Below are 18,663 nucleotides of genomic sequence, written 5' to 3'. Positions count from 1 at the left end.
TTCTCACGCTTTATACAAACAGAAACACAATTTATACATTTCGCTTCTGTTTGTAGTAGTGAGAAAGGCGAGGGTGGCGAGCGAGATTTGGGAGAGTGGCGAGCGAGATCTGGAAGAGGGGAGAGAGGGGAACAAAAATATATGTATTTATACAATTTTCTTTACTTTATACAATTAGAAACAATTTTTATACACTTGTGTTTGTATAAAAAGTGAGGAAGCGAGGGAGAGATTGGAGGAGAATGCGAGCGAGATATTTGGAAGAGAGACACCTGACAATTTTTTGCAAACGTTTACTGTGGAGCACAATTAAATTAAACCCTAACTACTCCATTTGTTTTAGATTATTAATTTGCTATTATATACAATTTTCCCTAAAAAAAAGCTTATAACATGTTACTCATATCGTATGTTAAAAGTCTTAAATTGATGCAAAATTTAGCTACTAGACAATGAATGTGTAATTTTTTTTTATTAACAATATTTATTATTTAATCATTGTCATATTAATGAAATTCAATGCATGCATTATGTCATTAATAAAAAAAATTTAGGTAATGAATCAACTGAGCTATTAAGATCGATGTTCTTGTATAAATAGTAATCACTCGTCACCTATATAAATAATAATGTGAGATTACGCATTCTTTATTTTATTTGAAGAGAAACAGAGAGAAAAAAGTGTTTCATCATTATGCAAGGGACTTCAGAACTATCTCAGTCTCCGAGTTTAGCTCGTACAAATCTCAAAGAAATTGCTTCAGGAGATGATGTAGAAGAAGAATTCATAGCTGAAAATGAAATTGATTCTGAATTTTCCTTTAATGATAATGACATCAATGATAACCATGAAAATCAAGTACATATACATGATCATGATGATGAAGATGATTTTGAATTTGCTTTTGTGACGGAAGGATCTAATCAATTTTCGCCTATTTCTGCTGATGAAATCTTCTACAACGGTCAGATCCGCCCAATTTTCAACAGAGATTTATCGTTAAACGATAATAATTCGGAGAAAGTTTCGACTCCGAAGAAGACGAAGTCAAATCGAGTTTCGTTAAGGAAGCTTTTTAACGAAGATCGTGATATTGCGTCGTCGTCTTCTTCGTCGGAAGCCGAAGAGTTACAAGGAATTGCTCCGGGAACGTACTGCTTGTGGAAGCCGAAATTGGCGGAAGAGTCTCCATCTGATCAATTGCGTAAGAAGAGTAACTCCACTGGCTCCTCTTCTAAGAGGTGGAAGTTACGTGACTTCACTCACCGGAGTAACAGTGAGGGTAAAGATACTTTCGTGTTTTTGACAACTCCGTTCAGAAAAAGAGAAGAGAAATCAGAGACTACGAGAACCGACTCTGGAATAATCACCGGAAAAGTTCCCGCCGTTGAAGATTTTCCGGCGTTGCGTTGTTCGATAAGCGGAAAAGATAAACGGAAGTCATATTTACCATACAGGCAAGATTTATTAAGCTTTCTGGGTAATGTGAATGGGCTAAATCGAAATTTACAGCATTTCTGAGGCTAATTACAGTGAACGGAATCTTCAGATAGTTAAACAGTTAATCAGTGATTAAGCATGGGTAAATAATAATATCTAATGGATTATGAATGAAATATTGAATTAATTTAACAGGTTATCTATATATTTAGCATCTTTTTCTTTTTCTTCATATCATTATGCGACCAAAGTAATACAATTTAAAATTGCATTTAATTATTCTTAAATGAAATTAAAGATGTCATTAGTCATTCATAAACATACACAAAATCCATGGTAAACCACTTTCACATTTCAAAAATTCCGTACAATCTTCTCTTACTCAGACATGTATTTGGTTCCTTCTTCACGATTGGAATGTATTAAACATACGCAAAATCCATCAACATAAGTTTCGAGGGCACCTTTATATTACGAATCATCACCGTCTTGACTAATCTGACAATCACAAATTCGTCATGTCATTGAATTTTTGCGAAATAATCGAGAATGAGATTATTGATCAATAATCATCGTTTATTTCGTAAAAAATAGTTTATAAATTTCTGTTGCAAGAAAAATTATGTTCCCTGTCTTCTATACTGAAAAAGGTAGAGAATTTTAGTGGGTGAACACAAATATCTAAACTAAATAGCATCAAATTTGGGTTATTTTTAATTTGGAGATATTAAGTTTGGCATGTACGAATTATGCACTCTCAGTTGTTAGCTGAATGTTGAAAAGGGTAACATAGACGGCCAAACAAGGTATTGTTAAAAAGAGTTTATTTTAATGGTCTTTCTATCTTCATATATTTATTTATTTATATCTTGAATTCTCCGAATAAAATTTTTCATTTCATTACTATTTACATAAGGATATCAAATTAATCCGTTAAAACGGTACTTAATTGATCTATTTAATATATGAGTATTTTTTTTTTATCTATTTACAAGTTACACTTTGTTTGGATGATTGTTAATTTTACTATATTGTTAATTTGAATATAATATTTTTTAATATTATTCAAATTCTATTGTATATTATTGTTTAAATCTATTATAAAACTCATTTAATGTAATGAGCAGGGGTGACCGCTACCCCAATATTTTTGTTAATTATTTTGTCTTTATTTATTATTATTATTATTATTATTTTATCCTCTACTCCACAATTTCATAGTAGTTATATTTTGTAATAATTTCATAGTAGTTATATTTTGTATCTTTTTTTTTTGTAGTTTATCATTTAAATTGTAAATATTTGACAGTTATATTATGATAACGAACGATATAATTTATTGAAACACTATTTCCATTAGTAAAACATAATACAATATAATATAACATAACATAATATAATATGAGACATTATAAAATAATACGTAACAACCATCTCAACGGACGGTTCAAAGGGAGAATTTTAAATAATTAGCCATTATCCGCAAGTTCACCAACCAATAAAACATTTGGGTCTATTCCAAGTTTGCATTCCATATCCGCTATTAGAGGCGGATTTATACGTGAAAGCACGACTCAGTGTAATTAATTAATTTAGACTCAAATTTCATATTTATTTATAATATAAAATTATAAAATTTATTTAATATTTATAAAAAAATTTCTCATAAACTTACTAAATGAAAAAATTATAATTGAAAATTCTTGATTTGCTTCTGTCATATATTTACAAATAATCAGTTAATTTAAATTCACGTGAATTAGATTATAAAAAAATAAAGTACTATGTATCAAGAGATTCCTCCTTTTAATTATACTCGCACCGATTTTTATTTATTTTTTAAATCATAGCTTATGATGACAATTTAATCATATTGTTATAATAATTCATTTAGAGAAAACAAGACACATATCGACATGTTTAACCACAAACTAATTAGAGTACTACTAATTATCAGAAGACTTATCCATTAATCTTATATAATACATATTTCAAGTGGACACATTGTACCTAAATTCTCAATCATTTACTTCTTGAAGACTTGTTCATAATTATAAACTTTTTGATTGTTTTTTTTCCTTGTCGTTCTAGAGGGTATAGATTTTTATAATATTATGACAAATCTTCTTACACAAGTTTTATTAGTACATTAATTAGTTGATCTTGTGTACAAGAAATAGGAAATTCATAATAAAGCGATTCTCTAAATAAAGAGTCCGGCGGAGAAATTGTTGTTGTTCCAGCGATTTTGCCGTTTTGGTTAATATAAAATTTTATATATTGTTTTGTAATTTTTGTTAATATTTTATACTCTTTAGGCTCCGCGCTCCCGAATTATTATACTTGGGGCTGAGCCAAATCTTACTAGCTTTTTTTTCTTTTTAAGTATCTAATAATTTTATCAAATAAAAAATATACTATCTTTTGAAATATTTTTCATGCATCAAATTTGAATTATATATTCGTCTAGTTCTAGATGCATGAACTGTATTGAACGAGTTAAATTAGATTGAAACAATAAATAAATAGGTCATGGTTCGCTCAAACATGATCAAATTGAATGAATCATATCTTTATGAACTGATTTTATCATTCCTAATTTACTCGCTAATTTTATGATTTAATCAACACTCGACTATTATCTCTGTTATTTGTTCAGTTTAAACTTTACATATTTTTTTAAAAAATAATCATTAATTTAAGTATTTTATCACAACAAATATTTATAAATAAGATTTCTTTGCAACTTGCAAGTAAGAGCAAGATTTTTCTTGAGGTATTTAGTTTCTCTAATTAGCATCATAAAAGATTTCTATTAGTAGGTTTCTAGAAGTACTGCAAAAGTCTATCAAGATTTAATTTCTTCTTAGGGTTAATTAGCTTTTTATATCCTTTTCATATAATAATAAAAATGTAATATTAAGACTTTAGGAGAAGTTCTAGAAACAAAAAGAAATACTGTTGAAGTAGGATATAGTATATAGTATAAGGTTAATATATCGAATTAATTAATTAGGTTATTGACTACAACTTGCCTTTGGGGTAAAAGCTCCTATAGGTTTGAATTTTAGGAAAATAATCTATATATATAGGAACGTGGAGTAACTATTCTACTAAAAAGAAATATTTCATCAAAAACTATTAAATTTATTCAAATTCATAATTAAAATTTTATCTCGATTCTAAGAATTTGACTAATGCCTAATAGCTATAAGAACGATATCTTCTTGCTGGCGATAACTAAATAATTCTTTTCATCTGTCTTAATTATTTTAATAAATATAATACGCAAAAACTAATTCAAACACTATGATCGGTATACTTTAGTACAAACCAGTAGGGTACTTTAGCAGGCAATTTTGATATTTGTTGGGCAAATAAAAAGCATATATAGTGCCAAAAACTTTATATTATATTCATTAATAAATCAATGTCCTAATCATATGGCCAAAAGCTTCCACTATATTTTGGTTTAAAAAAAAAAGTGCAAAGTGCATGTCTAGTGTCTACTCTTTATCATAATTTTGAACTAATAGATTCAAAGTAATCACTTCATTACATATATATTTCGATAAATAATAAGATTGTTAAATATTTGAATTTAATTATTTATAATTTTAAAGATAATAATAGATAAATTAAATTAAATTTGAACGAATCAAAAATAAATTGAGTTAATAAATTATCTGCATGATATTTTCTCTCAAAATTATGTGTGTATATACACTATAACTGTCGCTGCTTATATGATTGGTTCCTTTTTGTCACTATTACAAAATGAAAAAGCGTTTGGTAGTTATATATACATTTCGAAACGACGATTTAAATTGAAAAAAAATTTACGATTTTTGAAGAACATGAAATATAGATAATAACATAAATAGAAGGATAAGAAACTACCACAGTAAAACAATAATACTAAGGCGACCAGGGGGTGATCACTCGGTTTCGTAAACCCATGCTCCCATCTCGAGACCGTATATAGTAATGTTATATTTTTTTAAAAAAATATTGAAATACAGATGTGTGAACCGACGATCGAAGTATCATATGATGTGATGATGATTGAATGCATCTCTCTACCTAAGGTTAGAAATTTGAATTTTATATTTATCTTGTTTCAATTTTTGTTCTAAAATTAGACAACACATGTCTAAGGGTTATGAACCTACAATATTAAAATTTTAACAATTTTCAGTAATAAGAACCTAAATATCATATCGGTCAAATTTATATCTTAGATCAACCTTTTTTATAATAATGCACCCATCATTTTAAAATTCTAAATACGCCTCTGGTGACTATTAATACTTATAACAACGCTCGATTATCTAAGAAAAATACAAGGAATCTAATAGGTAGGACATGTGAAACAACTTTGTTAGGGGCCATTATCACATCTTTTCTAGTAGTCACAACTCATCACGCAAAAGCTAAAATCCTAATAGCAACTTCTTGGAAACCTAACCAAATTTCTCAAAATAGCTCTATATTTTTCAAATGCTCATTTAATTTATCTATGTAAAGTTATTTAATTATCTAATAAAAAGTTACTTAACTAATGGGTGGATAATTTGATCACAACTTTTATTTAGGTTATGTGGTCCATTCTAGTTTGTTTTCAGGTGGAAAAAAGTGGCCTATTTGGTAAGATTTATTGTTTTCTTTTTTGGTTTAGAAATATGGTGACTTTATTAAAAAAAATAATAAATTAAATACTTGCACTAGATAATTTTTGATAATAGAAATAATGCCTACCAGTGAATTAGTCAGTATCATGAAGTTTCAAATTCTAACATATATAGAATAACTTTAACAACCACTTCAATGACCTCATGTATAAAAATCAAGTTGATGTGTACACATTTCTTATTCTTTATCTTGTTATTTGCTTTTTTGTGCATTTGTTTGCAATCTGAATTAGTAATAATATATCAGTATATATATTATTTTTAGTTATAAGTTTAGAATTAATAAAGAAAAAGAAAAGTTAAAAACAGAAGCTCTATTTACTGATATAACATGTGAACTTCCCAGCTACAAAGTATATAATGAGAAGGATAAGATTCTTATGAGGTGCCTGTAGATAATTTTGAAGTTTGATCTACTTTTGAGCAATTGATATGAGCCTTTCACCAAAACATAGGGCCCCATGACTCATGTTATTGGAGCACTTCTTCTTTCCTTTTATGAGGTCGGGCCAACTTATGCATACCTCGACTAAATATCCGATAACTCCGTCCATCAAAGCTAAGACAGATAGACAAAAAAACATGGATGACCTAATAAGTATTCTCAACCGACTACATTTGACCACTAGGCCACACTTTGGTTTATTGGAATACTTTTTGTATCCACCAAATTACTGAACATGAATTATGTTATTCACATAATCTAACCTTTATTCAAACTGTAGAATTATATAAATACAATTCTCAAGTCTGCAGCCAGTTTAGAGTGTGTAATGAATAGACAACCATATACCAAAAAGTTGATAAATGTAACTTAGGGGTAAACACGAAATGAGGCTCGATTTATCAAGAACGTGTAGCTGTAAGATCGTGGTGAACCTCGATACTGAATGCCCAGCGTTTTATATCAAGGAAATTAAATGATCTTTCAGCTGCTGAAAGATTGATCACCTTCTGCAATTGGTGTTGTTTCACTCATCTGTAGGCCAGAACTCGAACCATTAGCTTCAGGGGCACCACCAGATTCGGAGATTCTTGTAACCCTCTGCAACTCATCTGATGAACGAGCTAACAACTGATCATCAGTCAACTGTTCGTTCTGAGATGCAGACTTTTTAGGTTGGCGGATGGCTGCAGCTGCTTCTGCCATTGCGACTGGAGGAGGCTGGGGAGGAACCCATGATCTCTGAATTGGTCGTTCCTGAACTGGTGCAGCTGGAGATCCAAAGTTTTGTTCACCTTCAGCTTCGATTTCAGTTATCCTGGCATTCTTGCGTTGCCACCAAGGTGCTGAACTGTCTCCATTCGTCAGATTGTCTTGGTAACCATAATTCAAGCCATCGCCACTCCCTTGAGATTGAAGGAAATTGGAATTATTTTGACTCTGGCCAACTTCCCAAGGCTGTTCACAAGCACAGATTATTAAATGGTTATCATTGCCACTTCGAGTAAATCTTACATGTGAACTGCATATGGCCCCGTCTCCAACCCCACCTTTCCTCCAGACAATCCAAGAAAAAAAGCCGAATGTATTGAATAGAAAGTTCTATCTAGTAAACCATAACTCTTGTATCCAAACCAAAGTGACAGGTGTTCATAGAACTTAATCCATACAATATTCCTGAAATATCCTAGTTGCAGTGATTAATTCATCAAAAGAAGTACTTGAATAGGATTATGATTCGATTAGTAAATCGTATTTTTCACGTCTAGCTGCCAGAATGTGGCTAAAGTTCTTTTTAAAAGTCAATCATGCAGAGACAACTCTTAAATTGACCCAATCCAACCTTCAAATTTGACCCAATTGCAACATTGCTAGTAGAAGAAACAGAAGGACAAGACAAACCTTAGGCTTTGCTGCAACACGATCAGGTACAGGTTGGTTAGGATTTGGTGGCTGATCATTTATATCCTGCATCAAAAGATGAATGTATCTTCAAGAAAACATTACTTTTCAAGATACAAGAATGCCACTGGTGAGAACCATGGACTTACTCGGATGTTGGAAGGCTTCTCTCCTCTTTGAACCATAGCCATAATCTGTAAAATGATAATGAAGTTAGAAGAGCCGATTTACCTAAATTTTCCAGCAAGCATCTGACTCATTTTACTAGCAACTTCATTGAAGAGAAAGAAAGTTTTTTTTTGAAACTAAAGAGGAAAGAAAGTTCAACTGGTGCTACTCATTGATTTGTTCAAAGATAGACGCATGCACTACATTACAAGGGGGAATTATCACAATTACCAAATGCTGTCATAAATCATAATACTATCAGATCTCATGAGTTGTGACTGCTTACTGCCATACACATATAGCACCTCTTTTAAACTAAAGTTTGTCTTTCCAGCTTGGAAGAAGAGAAGCCAATGCTTTTGCATGATTAAAGAATCTTCGCATATGAAACTAGAAATAAAAATAAAGAGGAGTTGATCAGGAAAAAGAGATCCTTGATAATCTGGTTGGCTAAAATACTCTGGGCGCCCTCCCATCCATACACTCCCTGCATCAATTACCTAGTGATCCAAATCTATCCAAGTAAGAACTATTTTTTTTCTCAAAAGCTGATTTGGAAAACTCTACGGGAATCCAAAAGGTAATCAGGAAAGTGTTTAATCGCTGGCACACCAGCCAGAAAGTTGCATGATTTGCTTCTTAGAATGGTAAGAACATAGGATGAAATTACTAATAGATGAGCTAAAAGTTAGTAAAGGACCAATAATTAAAGGGAGTTGGCTATAATACTGTCTAGGCGCCTTCCCGTCCACATACTCCATCAATAACCTAGTGATCCAGATCTATCCAAGCAGAACTATTTTTTTTGGGAAACCAAAAGGAAATCAAGAACATAGGATGAATTACTAACAGATTATCTGACAGTTAGGAAATACACTAACAAGCCAGACAGCATAAGAGTCACCTCCATATAAGACTTTGGATGGGGTGCAGCAGATGGTTCAACAGATGCAGGTGGTGACAAAGATCTCACTGTATAAAATATTCCACTCATGCGCATTAGTATTTAAATCATCAATAAAAATTGATTTGAGAAAAAAAAATCCAGCTAGAAACAGAAATTAGAACCTGAATGTGCATCACCATTTACTTTTCCATTGGCATAAGATTGCTGGAGCATAAAAGAAAATTAGAAACTGAATCCTAAAAGTCAACAGAGATATCAACTACAAGATCCCGACTTTTTTGTTGCTACACAGCTTACCCTAGATTGAGTAACTGAAATTCTTCGATCATCTAGTTCCGAAACAGGTATTCTTCCAGAAGTAGTACTTTGCCCTGCATGAGCGGAACACTGAAATTAGGCCCCACTTCCTGTTTGAAGATGATTTGGATCCCTTTTTTTCCCTTCCCCTTTAGAGGTGGGATACCCATCCTAAGGGTCAGGGAGTGCATGATATATAAAATCCAAGATACACATGAAAAATCTAAAGAACCTGACATTTACCTTATGATTGCTAGAATTCCAAGGCAATGAAAACATTAAAATAAAGACGAAGCTAATACTGTATATGTAAAAGGAAGAAGTCACGGAGTAGAGAGAAAGAACATAGCCAGAATTGCAGGGACCAACAACCGAAACGTTATTTAAGGAAAGAACTTAGAAAATTCATGCTATAATGCATTTTATGGAGATGTAGAGGTCAATAGCCACCCCTGGTATGCAGATGGTCATAAGCCCACCTGATCCTCCATAAGGAAGCTTCAAATGATTCTTTGAACAAGTGCACAAGTTTTCATTCTGTGGCTTGAGAGTTAAAAACTTTTACAGAAACCACCCAAGTAAATAAGTATCATCACATATACTAAAAATATTTTGACAAGTATAGCACTACGAAAACCTCATATAAACAATGACATTCGAACACCAAGGTTATTAAGACAAAAAGATCCAGAGCCAAAAAGTAATCCAGCCTCAGCTGAAGCTGGAATCAGCAAACTAAAATTATACAGGTTATGCACAATTTATTATCTCTATCTTTCTCCATTGCTCTTTCAGTTATGAACAATCAAGTTATTCGTTACTTCTCAGTAGGTCGCCAAAGTTTACCTCCTTTCTAACCCCCTTTTGTGTCATAACACATCCTTTTTAAATTACACGACCCCCTAAAAGCAAAAGATGGTCAATATGCAAAAAATCTATTGATTAAGTAGAGAATTTCTACTTCAAGAGTAAATGAAGAGGCACACCTTCCAGTTTCTCTATAGCACTTGTCACTGATTTCATCTCATGTACTAGCAAAAAATGGTCAATATGCAAAAATCTATTGATTAAGTAGAGAATTTCTACTTCAAGAGCAAATGAAGAGGCATACCTTCCAGTTTCTCTATAGCACTTGTCATTGATTTCATCTCACGTACTTGGTAGTTTAGCAGGCTTGTCAGCTCCTCAAAATACCTTTTCTCTGTGGAGGAACACAAGTTAAATCACAACATGATTATCGATGGTAAAAAAAAAAAAAGCACTGGATAAGAAAAAGGATGAAAGATTTAAGTCCCCAATGTTGAACAATATTTCAGTTTATTTTATTTCAGATCCAGTTCTTAACTTGTTATTACATAAGAATTTACATTACCAACCTTCGGATTTTGATGCCAACATCTCCTGGCTTGCTCGGGCAACATCAGCAGCAGCAGCTGCTGCAGCTTTTGCAGCAACAGCAGCTTCTTCTGCTAAACTTGGTTTTCCCTTGACAATACCTTTTTCATCTTCTTCTTCATCCATTACAACCTTGCGTATCCAAGACTTCAACCGGGGAATAATAGATTTCTGCAAATGGACGTGTCACTTAACAGTGGGTGATAAATAAAGTGAGTAGTCCATGAGAAAAGTTTCCAATAGATTGTCATAAGCACCAGAATCCTACTTTAGAGATGGATCTAATAAGATAAAGCATCGGAGGAGACCAAATAAATCTGAAGAAAATCTTCATAACAGGGATATTTATAATAAAGTAACAAGGAACACAAAAGTCAGAACAGGGTTAACTAAAAATCTTCAAGTAGTTCTTCAGTTAAGGTACACACTTTTTTGAAGTGACCTGAATCTAGAGTATATAGGCGTGGTCAAATTTTCCATCACCATGCAAGCTCCTCACATATGAGAGGCCAGAGTTACATCTATGAGATACCCATCATTAATCGAATACCACCTTTTGTAATTTGTATGAAATCATTAGGCTTTTTTTCTTTTCTTTTCTTTTCTTTGTTTCGGTCAATAAGAACAACCAATTCACTAAACTAATAATAAATTGAACCACCACAAATAAAAGTTTGAGATGTCTCGCTTATGAAAAATAAATCTACACTGAAGAAATGGGGAATAGACAGAGAAGAAAAAGTACAAACATCGTACCGATTGGCATGATAAATAGAAAGCTCTTTACTATGCAATACCTTGAAAAGTACAGCTGTTCCAGCTCCAGAAGCAGCGAGTAGACCTACAGCAATAACTGCATGAGTCCAATGGAAATGAGAGAGATACCCCATTTTTTTCATGCTATTGCTCGGAGCTGACGCAAGCTGCAGATTTTGTAAAGCAGCCTGTGGTGTACTAGTCGATGAAGGCTTCTGTGTCCCATCTGTCATCAATATATAAGGACAACATGACAAGTATAGGCTCCAAACAGTATCAATCTCAAGAAAAGAATAAAAGGCCAAACTTATTTCGAGAACAATATGAATTACCTTCATTAGCAGCAACTGGCTGTGTGCTAGTAACAGTTGGGGTAGGATCCTGTAATTTAGGCACAAAATCAATATATATCTTAAATTTCATGTAGATTTTACAGTTACATTCAAGTCAATATCAAATGTAAAAAATCTAAATGTGGCCTACAGGAACTCGACGAAAGGCCTCGTCAATTTCCTCCTTTGTAAGCCCCTTCCTCTCAAGAAAAGAACGCCTATACATGACTGGAGATCCCCTAACTTTTGGATGTGAAAGAAATTTCATAGCATTCTGGACTTGGTCCTCCCGAATTGGTTCCGAGTTTACAAACACAGAAGCTGGAGAGCTCCCACTTGCAGCCTCAGGCTTGGGACCTTGATGATCTTCAGCTGCTGGTTGCGAAGCTGTTGCTTCAAATTAGAAATTTAAGTTTGGATTACGATATATCATGAAATTCTCTGTTGCTTCAAATTAGAAATTTAAGTTTGGATTACGATAGAGCATCAAATTCTCTATTTCATACAACATCGTTTCTCTTGTTGAGAGGGTTTGCTGGTGCATTCTACTCTATGATTGTGCAAAGCCTCGTAGAGAAAATTATCTAGTTAATGAACCTACCATCCTCAGAAGCCTCACACTGAAAACAAAATCACCTAGTTATCAATATGCACATTATATACAGTTACTGGATATCAAATCAATCCATTTATTTAAGAAAATTAGGCTAATACCTGTCATTAGTTGCTAAGGCAACTGTTCAAGAACACAGAAAAAAACCTAATTATCTCGAAGATTTGCACTACACCAAAATCATACAGCTTCTAACAACACAAGCTCCAGTATCAAACAAGTGATCATTAGATGTAATAATATCAAGTTAGTACTACTTTATTGCTTAACAAACCAAAAGTAGCAACCATCCATAAAAGAAAAAAGAAGCACAATTACATGCTCCTATCCCAGTTAAAGACAAAAAGGCACAAACATCATAAAGTCCAAAAAGATTCGATCTTTATGGCAAATACTTCTTTTCAGATAACAAAGTAGCAGCAATAACTAAACATCACGATCTATTTCTCTCTGATATTCAAGAATCAACTAAACAGTAGCAGAACAACAATTTTCATCAAAGAAAAGCAACTAAAAGGGTACCTGGATTCTGGGTATTCTCGTTTACGGAGTTGGGTGGAGAATCTGATTGAGACGCCATGTTATCCAACTCTATTGAACTGAATTTCAAGAACAATACAAGAGAAAGAACATATCAAGATTAGAGGAAAAAAGGGGAAAAAAATCCAAACTTTTTTTTTTGTTAACATAGAAATAGGCACCGAATTACCTCAGACGAATTGATTATTGATGATAGTATGTCAGAACCCACAAGTGGATTTTGCACATCTCGAAGCAAATACTATTACTAGCTTTTCTGTGTGCGAAATTGCTTATTGATATACAAAATAACAACAAGACAAAACCCTTTGCAGATAACATGGCCCTCAAAGAGTCAAGCTCCTTTTCTTTGTCTTTTTCTTTTTAATTATTTTAAGTCTAATACGTAACTGATAAAGTTATTATCACGTAGCTAAAAGATTAAAACTTAAAAATGTAGTATAGTGTAGTATGTTCCCTTTAGTCTTGAGAGCTAAAGTTGAGTGGTAGTCTTACCTAGAAAATTATAAGAGGTAACATAATTTACTAATCATTTAAAAAGAAAAAAATATATTAAGATTTGCATGTTATAGTAACCTAAGGCAAAATAATTAAAAGTTCATATGAAATCATCAAATATTTTCTTGCTCCCCTTTCTCCGAGTTGGTGAAGGTAACATGTACCTTGTTAAACGAGTCAAGGTCCATGCACGCTGACACAGAAACCACAATAAAAAAAAAGAGACTGATAAGCCGAAAAATGTAAATCTGTTTAGAGGGACAGAAGATTGATTTGAAGAATAAATACAACACCATGGACAAAATGTTTGCATAGACAATCAATTTTGCTAATAATGTTACATCTTTTCTCTATACTCTCACAAGAATCACATAAACAAGCAGGACGGTTTCATGAGTGAAGAACTGGAAACTCCATGAGGAAGAAGCTAAATTAACTTGTGTCACATTTATGTTCCGCGGTCTGGTTACAATCACATTATCCATCACTTCATTTGGCTGCTAGAGGTTATGTGGTCGAAATGCTAAATCCAGTTCAATTTACTCTGTCAAGCAGCTTCTCCACCATAATCTTTTGTTGCACTGAGGTCAAGGACTCAGAGTTCATTATTGCATTCGCAGCAAGGATGATTGACGATTGGTGCTCAGCATTTACCTATTATAGCAGAACAAGTATCTAAATTGAGAATAGAGGCAAAAGTATTTGAGACTTAGAAAGAGATGGACGGATCAACCACAAAAAATAGAGAATGAACAGATTTATATACCCACACACGGCCGTTTAAACCAACAGCTATCTCAAAAGCTAGCTTCTTTCCAAGACCTTCAAGAACTGGACATGTTGGTGAGCTCAGCAGCCTAGGAAAAAAATACAAAAAGATGAACATGTAGCTAAGGGAATAGCATGCAACAAGACCTTCACCCTTTTTCTTGTTTCTATTCTGATGAGCAAGTTAAGGTTACAGTAAAATCTAAACCAAAGATTTCACTGTTGCAAGTTAAAGCCAAAATAGAAACTTACATCCGTGACAAACCAGTTGATGATTCAAACATATAGCCATCTTTAAGGGGTCCAAACTCGGCAGCTTTTCCAGAAGCTGTATCGAATAAGATGATTATATTAAAATCAAGTGTAACAGCAGATAGATTAGGTCATTCAAGAAAATCTTTGCAACTTAGAGGAAGTACCAACCATCCATGCACGATAACTCTGGGTTTATTCCTGGGTTGGCCTTGACAATACGAGTATAAATTAGAGTACCTACCTGAAATTCCAAGACAGGTCATCAGAAAATAGTCATTGATATAAACATGGTGCATTAGAAAAGATTGATTAAGAAGAATCCTATGGCTCATCGGTGCTGGCATATTTTCAAGCAAATACTCTGCCTCACCCCCTATGAAACATGAAAAGCTCTATAGTGGGTGTGAATAACTCATAAAGCAATCTATCCTAATGAACTTGCAATTTGAGGCCAGTTTCTAAGAGGCACAAGCACTGATTTATGAGCCAAGTAGTTGAGGAATTTGCTTGCACATGAAGGAAAGAACTGCTCTCAGAGGTATTTATCACAAATTCTCCCCTTAAATTCTGAATCTTATTTTACAAAAAGAAGGGGGGGAGGGGGTAAATTAAATTGCTATCAACAAACTAATATGATATCTTCTAATTGAAGAGGCCACATCAAGCAATTCTCGAACAAGCAACCAGCAATTAATAAAATTCAACTTCTCAATTAGAGGAGAGGAGAGTTTGCCCCATTTACAAGGAGTCTTCCAATACATCTCTCTCCATTTGAGTTAAATATTAAAGCTGTCACTCAATTTCAAATGATCAAGATTCATAGAGTAAAAATTTATAATCAGATAAAAATTGCAAAACAATATCTTCATTTTGGTACAAGTATTTTCTATCATAATGAAACATAAGATGAGAAAAGAACAAAGAATATGAGCTCAAATATCATGGAACTTAGGATTATCACCTCAAATTTGGGTATGTTTCTCCTAGTCCCTCCTTCAAATGCTAGCACTGGCAAGAACGCCACCATTGGCCCTTTTATGTCCACATAAAAGCTCTGCCAGAAAACTCAAAAGTGAATTTGAAGTTCATAAGGAAAAACCATAGATCTTAATGACATAATCTACAGTTTCAGATAAGAATCAATGAACTTTTAGATTTTATGCGTGCTACATGGACCATCATTACATTTGTGATAAATCTTGATGCGTTCATGAAAATGACAGGAAAATAGACAAACACAGGAAATCTCTCATCATAAGTACTAGAAACAGATAGAAATTTTTTGGACCAACTTTTTTACCTCAATGAATGTAATTTTGTATAATGAATGATCAACATAAGTCACCACTCACCACCACATTAATATGAATGTCATTCTATATGGTCAATAACACATACTCTAAAAAGAACTTATTTCCCAGCAGACTTGGATCACTACCCTTCCCTTTTTACACAACTACAGCTGATATGTCCTTACCAGAGACATGGTGGTTTAGAACCTAAAACCCTACAGTTGACTTCAACCAAACTGTAACAAATGAAACTAAAAGTAGTCAACAACTCACATAAATCCCCTCAAATATTAGGAGCAACATATATTGGATGCTCATTATGTCTTAAATAAGTGCACCATAGATCTGATTGATCAAAAACAGGAAGCAGAAAGACACACTAAAGCAAAAGATTAGAGCAGCACGAAACTACCAGTTAAAGCACCAATTATACTATTTTCGTATAAAGCAAATAGAAGAAGTGGATAGTTTGACAGCATCAAAGGAAACTCATCAAAAGATGATGAGATTAATAAGTTAAGGTCGTTATATATCAAAAAAGGAATATCAGCATCTTGACTTTGACTTTTGAACTCATTAAAAAGAAAAGGATAGTGAGATACTGAAAAATTTTAGTTCTTAAATGCATAACATACTCAATTACTTAGAAGTGCAGCTGTTACAGAGTTCATTCTGCAGAAAGTAGAATTAAGGGCACGGCTAGTAGCAAAGTAGACATAACTATTCACCAGAAACCGAAATAAGGAGGTTATCACAATAAACAGTGGCATTGCTTATTATAAGAAGAACAAGAAACAGTTTTGAAATACTGAAGAATGCTTACATCTGCTCTTTTGTCCACCACAATTCCAAGGACAGCATCCCCCACGGTAGGTATATACTGTAAAGAAATAACAGCGGATCAGCAAATCAAAGAAAGTTCAATTTGATATTCTTTAAAGAAAAAAGTTCAACACTTCAATTCAACCAGAAGAGACTATCCTAATTTTTATCACCGAACAAGGTTATTTCTAAAATAGTTGTATCGCAGGGTTAAATCTAGGAATTGAGTAGTCACTGATGGAATCATTAGTTCTTGGCTCCTATTTGATAAGGTAGTACTATAGCTCCCTTGTTAGTCCATATTTCAAAACAATACATTTAACCTTGTAATTTCATACTTTTTTCCCTTTATAAGTTTTTTGCCGAGTTAACTAAGCAAAAGAAAAAACATAAAGGACCTCCGCAATTCTGAATTGGATATCTTCCTTTAACTCTCAAATATAGTAGCATTAACTCACTTGTGCAATAGTTGAGGACATATAAAGTTTGCAGATCCACCATAACGCACATTGGCTTATTCATTCTAGCAGTGAATCCAAATTTCAACCTAAACAGTGAATACGTGCTGCTTTATTTAAGTTCATATACATTCCCTTAGAGTTTCACTGCGAGAAAATCCAAAGTGCAGTTTTTACTATCTCTGTTTCAATCATGAGAAGATGCTGAGTTAAAGAAATAGTTTCAGGTTACTTTAAACGTATTAAAATATTGGCCTTTTCCAATAAAATCTACAAAAAAATAACAGCAGAAGTGATACTTGGATAATTCTAGAAAGATAGCACCACTCACTCTTTTGTGTGAGCTTTCAATCCAGTACTTGTTTGGCTTTGAAAATCTCAAAATACCTGCTTTGACAACAGTTACAGCATCATGATCCTGTCAAAACAGGAAAAATATGTATAGAACCTCATATATATTTATCTTGAAGGCAGTTAGAAATTATAAACTTTTGATGCATTGCCTCCTTATACTTTGAGCCACAGTAAGTATAATGCTGAATAGAGTACTATCATCCACAGAGGAAAACAACCATATACAGGTAAAGTGCAAGAAAAGCTAGCTTTGAATACATTAGCTTTAAGTCTCTTTTGGATACATATAGAATGAGAGAAAAAGAACAATTTTTTTTTTTCAAAATAGCAAGAACTATGTGTCTACAAATGTTGAGTTCTTGGTGTATCAAACAAGTAAATTGTAATAATCCAAAATCAGTGAGAGAATTAATGTATTCCCTGAATGTGAGAAGGAACTAAAGCATTCTACATGTAAATACTTTATAGCAACTTTCTTGGTGCTCTGAACAACAAAATTCCAACTCACTTACCAGAAGAAAAAAAAAAGAAGCAAGAACAGTGTATAAAACATAAAAAGAACCTTTTTTTAAGCTAATATTTGTATATACAAGAGCAACAAACAAAAATCTATAAACCCATGAGACAGAAATCAGAGCTCTGAGAGGAAAAACCTGTTGGAGGCCGCCACCCAGTTTAATCGTTTGGTTAGTCATGCTGGAAAGATCTAAAACAACATCACCAGGAACCTAATCAAAACCAAAAATACAATCTTTTTGCATTAAACAATTTATTCACTATAATCTGGCACAAGAAATCGATAAAAAAAAGTTTGTACTTACTACTGGTTTATCAATGAAGCAAGGTTTCGAACCCATTGTTTTGTGTTTTTCTTGATTGAACAGAGTGTTTGTGTAAAGTCTTTGGGGTTTATGTCTCAACAATTTAAAAGATTGCTAACCTAGCACCCCTTTGTTATCACCATAAATAGTTTTTATACAAAGTTATATTTTTAAAAAAAAAAAAAGGAAGGAAGAAACTCTAATTTGGGTTAGAGAAAAATAAAAAAAAGTTATATTTTACGCAAATTATATAATGTCAAGAGCTAATTATATTTCATCCTTACTATTTTCAAATTACTAAAATTTCCTAAGTTTAGTGGAATCCGAATACATTTCAAAGCATCTCGATATATCGTATCTCTGTTTCAGATATAACGCATCTTGATTACCTGATACATTGCGCACATCC

General features: G+C 32.9%; 3 protein-coding genes across 6 annotated transcripts; 1 reads left to right on the top strand and 2 right to left on the bottom strand.

Moving 5' to 3' along the window:
* The first annotated feature begins 625 nt into the window (after nt 1-625).
* Nucleotides 626-1,673, top strand: LOC107022688. Its single transcript, XM_015223286.2, has one exon. The coding sequence runs from the start codon at nt 695-697 to the stop codon at nt 1,520-1,522; it is 828 nt and encodes a 275-aa protein (XP_015078772.1). The 5' UTR covers nt 626-694; the 3' UTR covers nt 1,523-1,673.
* Nucleotides 1,674-6,803: 5,130 nt separating this feature from the next.
* Nucleotides 6,804-13,315, bottom strand: LOC107023213 (peroxisomal membrane protein PEX14). Of its 4 annotated transcripts, none has more exons than XM_027917672.1 (14): nt 13,156-13,315; nt 12,969-13,045; nt 11,985-12,226; nt 11,834-11,882; nt 11,543-11,727; nt 10,727-10,916; nt 10,462-10,551; nt 10,337-10,381; nt 9,351-9,424; nt 9,215-9,257; nt 9,051-9,118; nt 8,128-8,172; nt 7,979-8,044; nt 6,804-7,534 (listed from the first exon to the last, which is right to left on the bottom strand). In XM_027917672.1, the coding sequence occupies exons 2-14, from the start codon at nt 13,024-13,026 to the stop codon at nt 7,061-7,063; spliced, it is 1,629 nt and encodes a 542-aa protein (XP_027773473.1). In that variant the 5' UTR covers nt 13,027-13,045; nt 13,156-13,315; the 3' UTR covers nt 6,804-7,060. The 4 variants fall into 4 exon arrangements, with proteins under 4 accessions (XP_027773473.1, XP_027773474.1, XP_027773475.1 ...); XM_027917673.1 differs by having other exon boundaries at nt 6,818-7,534; nt 11,985-12,220; XM_015223832.2 differs by lacking the exon at nt 10,337-10,381 and having other exon boundaries at nt 6,821-7,534; nt 11,985-12,220; nt 13,156-13,235.
* Nucleotides 13,316-13,697: 382 nt separating this feature from the next.
* Nucleotides 13,698-18,403, bottom strand: LOC107021650 (putative exosome complex component rrp40). The gene is made up of 9 exons (XM_015222350.2): nt 18,255-18,403; nt 18,087-18,161; nt 17,411-17,497; nt 16,623-16,679; nt 15,469-15,561; nt 14,676-14,748; nt 14,505-14,580; nt 14,251-14,341; nt 13,698-14,138 (listed from the first exon to the last, which is right to left on the bottom strand). Exons 1-9 carry the CDS (start codon nt 18,288-18,290, stop codon nt 14,019-14,021), a joined length of 708 nt encoding a protein of 235 aa, XP_015077836.1. The 5' UTR covers nt 18,291-18,403; the 3' UTR covers nt 13,698-14,018.
* Between the last annotated feature and the right edge of the window lie 260 nt (nt 18,404-18,663).

Source organism: Solanum pennellii, chromosome 6, assembly GCF_001406875.1.
Source record: "Solanum pennellii chromosome 6, SPENNV200".
NCBI classification, from domain to species: Eukaryota; Viridiplantae; Streptophyta; class Magnoliopsida; order Solanales; family Solanaceae; genus Solanum; species Solanum pennellii.
This window is presented reverse-complemented; position numbering and strand designations above follow the sequence as displayed.